This window comes from Papio anubis, chromosome 6, assembly GCF_008728515.1.
Source record: "Papio anubis isolate 15944 chromosome 6, Panubis1.0, whole genome shotgun sequence".
NCBI lineage: Eukaryota > Metazoa > Chordata > Mammalia > Primates > Cercopithecidae > Papio > Papio anubis.
This window is the reverse complement of record NC_044981.1, coordinates 146,282,718-146,290,480: the sequence shown is the minus strand read 5'-3', so window position 1 is coordinate 146,290,480 and position 7,763 is coordinate 146,282,718. Positions and strand designations below refer to the sequence as shown.

The 7,763-nt window shown below is 37.2% G+C and overlaps 1 protein-coding gene across 1 annotated transcript in view; it reads left to right on the top strand.

The window, feature by feature from the left end:
* The first annotated feature begins 963 nt into the window (after positions 1-963).
* RFX6 (regulatory factor X6) overlaps positions 964-7,763 on the top strand; it is a 56,348-nt gene continuing 49,548 nt past the window's right edge. The window contains exons 1-4 of the mRNA XM_017958386.3: positions 964-1,189; positions 1,493-1,649; positions 4,414-4,537; positions 6,261-6,322. Coding sequence (XP_017813875.3) covers positions 967-1,189; positions 1,493-1,649; positions 4,414-4,537; positions 6,261-6,322 — 566 coding nt within the window. The 5' untranslated portion in view covers positions 964-966. The remainder of the gene's footprint in view (positions 1,190-1,492; positions 1,650-4,413; positions 4,538-6,260; positions 6,323-7,763) is intronic.

The window sequence follows — 7,763 nt, the reverse complement described above, 5'->3', positions numbered from 1 at the left end:
AAAGAACAGAGGGTGGAAGGAAAGGAAGATGATCTGGCAGTCAGGTAACACCAACCCCAAGTCTGCACTGACCGCTCCCACCTAAAGAGAGCACAGATTATAATTTGCCCCCATGAGATTGCCATTTTGGGTTGGAAGATTGTCGCAATTTCATTTTTCACTTAAACAAACTTCTGTTGCCCTACTGCTAGATATGAGATGAGTAATCGTCAGGGACGCGTTTAAATTACAAAATAAAGGTAAACGGGAGAGAAAGAATCTTTCCTCGGGGTTGAGGCCAGATCCTCCAGGGCTGGGAGACCCAGGAGTGCGGGCCACTGTGCGTCCTCAAGCAGAGGGTGCGTGATGAGATGGGATCTGTCCTCAAACGCTGAGAAGAGCCCTCACCAATCCCTCGGAAGGTTTCCGGAATAAAAAGCCCGGCTCCTGCTGTGCAAAGACTGAGCGGTACTCCGGAATACTTTTTCCCTGTTTCGGGGGTGCAGAGTCCAGGCCGCGCGGCCGGGTGCCCCAATAGTGTACCTTGAAAGTAGGGATGGGCCCAGTTACTGCTGGACTTTCCCTGCAGAAGAGAGTGAGCCTTCCCAGGATCTGTCTGCGAGCTCTGAGTGTGAAAACGGTCCTCCGACCAGCCCAGGTTGAGAGACCGGGAGGGAGGGGGAAGCTGTGGGCGTCCAGGGCGTGACCGGCGCAGGTGAAAAAGTGAGTTCGGAGGGAGCATCTGCCCGGACCGCAGACAGGTGGAGAAACGCAGTCCCACCGCGGCCCACCGCGGCCCCCGAGCGGTCTAGGCTGTACCTGTGCGCGGCGTCCCCTCTCCGCTGAGCCAGGGCACTCCGGAGCTTGCGGCCTCCTTCCCCGCCCCTGAGGCCCTCGGTCCCAGCCCCGCCCCGCCCCGCCCCGGGCTGGGGCACCGCTGGGGAACCCGCCGAGCGGCGCGCGCGGAGGTGTCGGGCGGCCAGGAGGATGGCCAAGGTCCCGGAGCTGGAAGACACCTTCCTGCAGGCGCAGCCTGCACCCCAACTGTCCCCGGGGATCCAGGAAGACTGCTGTGTGCAGCTCCTGGGCAAGGGCTTGCTAGTCTATCCGGAAGAAAGAGTGTACCTGGCGGTCGAAGCGCAACCCGGGGGCGAGCAGGGCGGCGGGGAGAAAGGCGAAGACCCGGAGCTGCCGGGGACAGTGAAATCAGGTGAGTGCTCTGCCGCATCCGGAGCTGGGAAGGGGACGAGAACGTATTCTAAGAAGGGCACCCAATAATAATAACGCATCCCCAACATAAGGCAGAGGTAGAATGTTCTGTCCAAATCTTTGTATTTCCTCAGTAAAATGTCAAGTAGAGACTGTCAACTGTAAGAGATTTTGCATAACTCCCCTTTCCTCCCCTCCGCCACCAACCCAGTAGGCTACTGCTTTGAAGTTAAGGTACACTTAGAGGCTACTTAGTTGATTTTATATTCTGTTTTTCTTTATCATCCCTTCAACTGGCAATCAGAAATGCACTTAAACAATGGTAACTTTTCCTCTGAAGAAGAGGATGCCGACAACCACGACAGCAAAACCAAAGCAGCCGATCAATACCTGTCTCAGAAGAAAACCATCACGCAGATTGTGAAGGATAAAAAGAAGCAGACACAGCTCACGCTGCAGTGGTGAGACTCGCCCGCAGGGTACACTGAAGCACCTGTTGACGTTTGAACAGCTAGCGTCTTCAGGATCTTTGTTTTTCACAATTTACTTCTTCCTCAAACTTTTTGGGAAAGTTTAAAAAACCAATTAGAATTTAACCCAGATTTTTTTTTTCACTGAATTTTTAGTATAGAGACTTATACGAGTACTGATGAAGGATTTGCATTACAAATAAAAACCACATTACGTTGTTCCTTATTGACTAAAACCATATTTTCTTCAAATGTAAGCATTAATGAACGTTTTTTATGATTTATTGGCTTAAATGCAATCAGTTCAGTCCTTACACGTGTGTTATTTGATAATTTTTGAGTTTATAAAATATGATTCTTAAAAACAACTTAAAACGAGGAAGGATCTTGACACTGCCTTTATTCATAAGAGGGCAAATTAAAAATAGTGTATACTCTATAAGATGAAATCTGTTTGAAGTAGAAGACATAGAAAAATCGCTTAAGATATCACTACTAATTTAAATAGATGTTCAACTATTTTTATAGCATCTGTCATATATAATTTATTATAATAAAATATTACAAATTGGTTTTGTGGAAAATATTTTAAAACCAAGAATTTATCAGTAGGATTTCCACATAGAGTGAACATTTTGTAATATCTATCTAAAAGAAAGAGGGCTCTAAAGTAAAAACATTATATTAAACTTCCCTACATAGTAGGAAGAAATAGGAGCATACATTTCCTCACAAATTCCATGTAAAAAACAAACTAATAAAAAGGATTACATATTTACTGATTAGTTACATAACCTAATTTTATATGGAGTATGACCTAAGGAGCCTTAGAAAAATAGAATATAAAGAACTAGTAAATTTTATTTTTATTATTTAAAGATTAAATTACAATTTACATATAGTAGTTTTTTTTGTGATTATATGCTTGAACCCTTTCAAATATTTGAAATATAAGCCAAGTATTCATCTAAAGTTGGAGTTTAACTATTGAAGTTGACGTCGTGTTTACTAGTTATGAATATACTAGAGCTGTTAAGTAATTGAGTTAAATATCAGGGATATTTAGGATACAGCTATTTGCAGCAGGATAACTGGGGCAAAAGCATTTTGGTTTCAGATATATTATTGAGCTGTTTTGAATGATAACTCTCATTTTTTCCATTTAAATTGAGTGTGTGGAAATATACATGTTTCTTTTATGAATAAATGTATACATAAATATGTATAAGTTAAGATCAAAGAAAAAGTTGTACCCCAGATGAACATCATACTTATGTCTAGGACGATTCAATATTTTGAAGACAAGGACAATGCCTACTACAACAATCTCAAAATAGCAAGATGAAATGTGAACATTGTGTACATGTAATTAAAATATAATTTTTAAATAGGTAAACATTTCTCATAAAAGTTTTCAAAGTTTTGAAATTATCACACATCATTTTTGTTTGAATTTTTCACATTCTGTTCTAAAAATGAATATTATACATTTTTAAAAAGTGAGTTACTCATATTTTGAGAATTTTTTTAAGGTTATAGATTATTTCAGGGCTGTTAAAAACTGGAACTGAAAATCAAAGTGAAAAAGCTGGCTGATTAATTCCAGTTTTCTCTATCAACTAGTATGTCATCTGATTTTATGTACATATATTGATTTCATATTTTGAAACACTAGATCTTAGGTTTTGGGTTTTTTTTTTTTGTTCTTCATTAAAAAAATGGGTGACTGATATTTTACCTGTTCAGGGAATCCTTTCTTTAGCCTTTATCTTGTATACATTAGGATATTTTAAATCAAGTCTTTGAAGGGGTTCATCCAATTTTAATCTGCAGACTCTATATTGCATCATTTCTGCATTATAATAAATATTATCTTACTATACATAAAATTGGTATAAGTAAATTTTAGTCAAAATCACCTACTGAACTGTTAGGAAAACTGGGAATGGAATCTAAAAGTTTAATTTGTACATTGCTGTTTAGAAAGTTGTAACACAAATATGTATTTATTACATTTATATAAGTTATGCTTAGTTGCAAATTAAATGGAATTACTCCAAATTTTCAAAGGTTATATAGTTATTTTTATAATATAAAGTTGAAGGTGTATATATTATGTTTGGAGATATCCATAGAGAATTACATTATCTTTTAAGTGTATAAGATGTTTTAGATAATTATAGTACTGATCACAGTAGTAAAAAGTATAGGAATAGAAATACATCAATGTCATTTGAGACTTAAGTAAAATGGTTGATTCTCCTGTGTTTTGCAAGTAAATGCATCATTGTCCTTCCCTAATTATTCAGGGCTCAGAACTAGGTTTTGAATGAAAGTGAGAGAATGTTAGCATTTGCCAGCCTGAAGCTTGGCAGCCCTTTAGTACTAAGAATGTTTTTAAAAGTACCCATCATCTTCACTTTCACCATTCATATTTATATGTCACAGAGCAAATCATGATGAACCATGAGGTTTATATAGAAGACCTAATATTTGTGATGTGGACCAGGCATGGTTTTATGTTGGCCATGATATTTTAACTGTACTAGCAGATTTTTCACTGGGATTTTTGTACTTCTAACATTAATCCTTATAATTTGATTTAAAAAAAATCCAGAATAAAAGGAAGTCTACTTATGTCTACTCATTACCTCATTTGTATAGAGTCCATATTCAGAATGGGTAATAAGTCAATGAGAAATTTGAAGGAAAAAGAAATAAAATATTTGACCTAATTTTTGTTCCTTTTTCTTAGGCTTGAAGAGAATTACATTGTATGTGAAGGAGTTTGCTTACCACGGTGCATTCTTTATGCACACTACTTAGATTTCTGTAGGAAAGAGAAATTAGAGCCAGCCTGTGCGGCCACCTTTGGAAAGGTAAACGACACATATTGGCTATAGTGACTTACAACTAAAGTCATGTCAGGCAGATAGCATGAAAACAAATTCATCTGTGCAAGTTCTCTTAGAGAATATTGAGACATTTGTTTTGCAGGCAGAAACTGTCTTAAGGACTCTGTTTGGGATTGCTATATGTTTATAACTTGATTTTGAATATTAGAACCCTAACTATTAGAAGATCTAATGTGAATTTAAGTCAAGCTTCGTTTAAGCAGCAGCATTTCCCTTCAAAGAGGGATGCATTAAAGTGTATAGTGGCCTGTGTTAAGAAGCAAAATTAAATGGAAGTGACAAGTCTCTTGCTAATGCAATTAGTGGTTAGTGGTTATCCTTATTTAGCTAGTCCAAATATATGAGTTTTTAAATAGGTTTTAAAATGTATTAAAAGTTCTCCTAATTCTCCATTTCTATATTTACATCCCGAGCCCCAAGATTTTATGATGGGATGGGTTAGAATTCTCTCATTTAAAAATATTTCTTTCTACCCAACCAGTATGGTTAGGATGGGAATCTGTATAACTGACATTACTATGCTTATATATATATATATGGAGAGAGAGAGAGAGAGAGAGAGAGAGAGAGAGAGAGAGAGACATCATTTTGAGAATTAATATCAATCTCTTAAGAAAGCCTTGTTCTTTAAGATTCGTGTCATACTGTGTTTGAGAACCTAGGATATCCCAGAAAAACTTTAGGAAGCTTGGGTCTCAAATATTGTCTTTTACAAATTGAAATCCAGATTCTAACCTGTAGAGGGACTCATTGTCCAGAAAATAATGAATACTATGGTTCAGCTTCTCATTTAAAAAAATAATAGTTTATTTTAACCTATCTATTACAGAGCGAGTGTGATATTATACATTGTAATGAGGTAATCTAGGTTCTAGCCTAGACTGGACTAATTTATTGTGAGACCTTCTGAAAAGCACTTAATCTCTTTAAAATTCTGTTTACTCATTCTATTAAACGAGGAGTTTGGATAAGACAACTTCTAATATCTGTATTAACATTACCATTTTGTGAGTCCACCTTATGGGAATAATTCTTAACTGTTTGGCAGTCATGAAGCACCTTGAAAACCTGGTAAAACTATAGACCCAGACTCCAATAAATTAACACATACATAGTTTGCCATGGAGCTCTCTAAAGTTCATGTATGGATCTTCAAATATTGAGGTTAAAATGGTTTTCTGTAGAAGACTTTTAAACAATTTTTAATCAGATCCTAATTTTAGCAAATTTAGAGAAAGGAACATACAAAACAAAAATTTTATAACATTACAAGGGAGATACAGTAAGGCAGAGAAAGTTTTATATGTCCTTTTGGGTTGGGGATAGATTTTAAATTCTGGGTACATCTCTGTATGGAATTATATGAAGAGACCCAAATCTTCTCACTCCATACATAAATAAAGTAATAATTGCTTTGGTAGTACCATCAAGCAAAAGCAGATATTAGTATCATCTGCCTTGGAAATCGAGACAAGGTCAGTAGAGCACTTCAATAAAAAAAGTACCTCCCTGCCTCTGCTGATGTATTGCTTATCAATGTGTGTAAGTTATTACTTTTTCCAGACTAAGTATTCACTCACAGTTCATTCAGAGGTCAACATTTACTTTCCCCAAGTAATTGGCTATGAGTGGCTTGCATTAGAACCGTATACTTTCTAAAACCTAAAGTAATCGTTTTTCTTTTTAGACAATTCGCCAGAAGTTTCCTCTCCTAACAACAAGGCGGCTTGGAACAAGAGGCCATTCAAAGTAAGATACTAATGAACATATGTCAGATTCGGCTCTTGTGCATGAAGATTGACATAAATGTAAAATAAGTATTGTCTTTGTCAGTACAAAGAGAACCAGGTATTCTCCTGATGAAACAGACTTTTATCAACTGAGAACTAAAAAAAAAAAAAAAGTAGATTTTAGAATAATGTTTAAAAGGCAAATTTTACATATGAAAATCATAATATATTATTATTTCAGCTGAAATAATTTAAATGAGTCATTTTCATAATTTTTTAAATTTCATTTCTAATTTTATTTTATTTTATTTTTTTCCAAATATGAAATAAAATTTTATTATTATTTTTATTTATTTATTTATTATTATTATTATACTTTAAGTTCTAGGGTACACGTGCATAACGTGCAGGTTTGTTACATATGTATACTTGTGCCATGTTGGTGTGCTGCACCCATCAACTCGTCAGCACCCATCAACTCCTCATTTACATCAGGTATAACTCCCAATGCAATCCCTCCCCACACCCCTCCCCATAATAGGCCCCAGTGTGTGATGTTCCCCTTCCCGAGTCCAAGTGATCTCATTGTTCAGTTCCCACCTATGAGTGAGAACATACGATGTTTGGTTTTCTGTTCTTGCGATAGTTTGCTGAGAATGATGGTTTCCAGCTGCATCCATGTCCCTACAAAGGAGAAGTACCATATGACCCAGCCATCCCATTACTGGGTATATACCCAAAGGATTATAAATCATGCTGCTATAAAGACACATTTTCATAATCTTGAAGTCATTACTGAAGGCACCAGTGTCACGAAGGAGGAATGTATGAGACTAACTATAGTGAACCAAGCAGATTCCACAAGGCTCCCAAACAGCAAGGCCCAAACCAGGGGTTAAAGAGCTTCGAGTTGGAAGGAAGTGCCTTAGCATGCTTTAGGTTCTTCCTCTAGTTTTCTTTCCCAGAAAATAATTTCTTGATATCTCCTTCTTTTCTCTTCAAGACAAATGACATGCACAAATGACCTGTTTGGTCATCTCTTAATGTAAATATAAACATAAAATAAGCTGTCACACATTATCTTTAAATTTTCCTCTGTGTTGTGGCAGTCTCTGGAGAACCCCCAGGTACAGTTTCTTATTCAACAGCTATTTTCTCTGTGTGCTGTGTTTTCAGTTTCTCCTTTCCTTCTGCCTATAAGCATGTCCAGATCTCCTTTATGCTGAGAAAAAAAAAAGTTCCAACCTTCATGATTGCTCTAGTATTTCCCCCTTTGAATTGTTGCTTCCCTTACCACTGATCACATCCCTCTGACCTAGTCCGTTTCTCTACCTGGGCAAAAATCCAATGGCTGGTTTTTACTGTCACCCATCTTCCTTGGCTCCTGCCTAGCATTTGAACCAACTGATAATGCCCTCTTAAAATAAATAAATACAGAAAACTACTTCTATAGCTTCTCT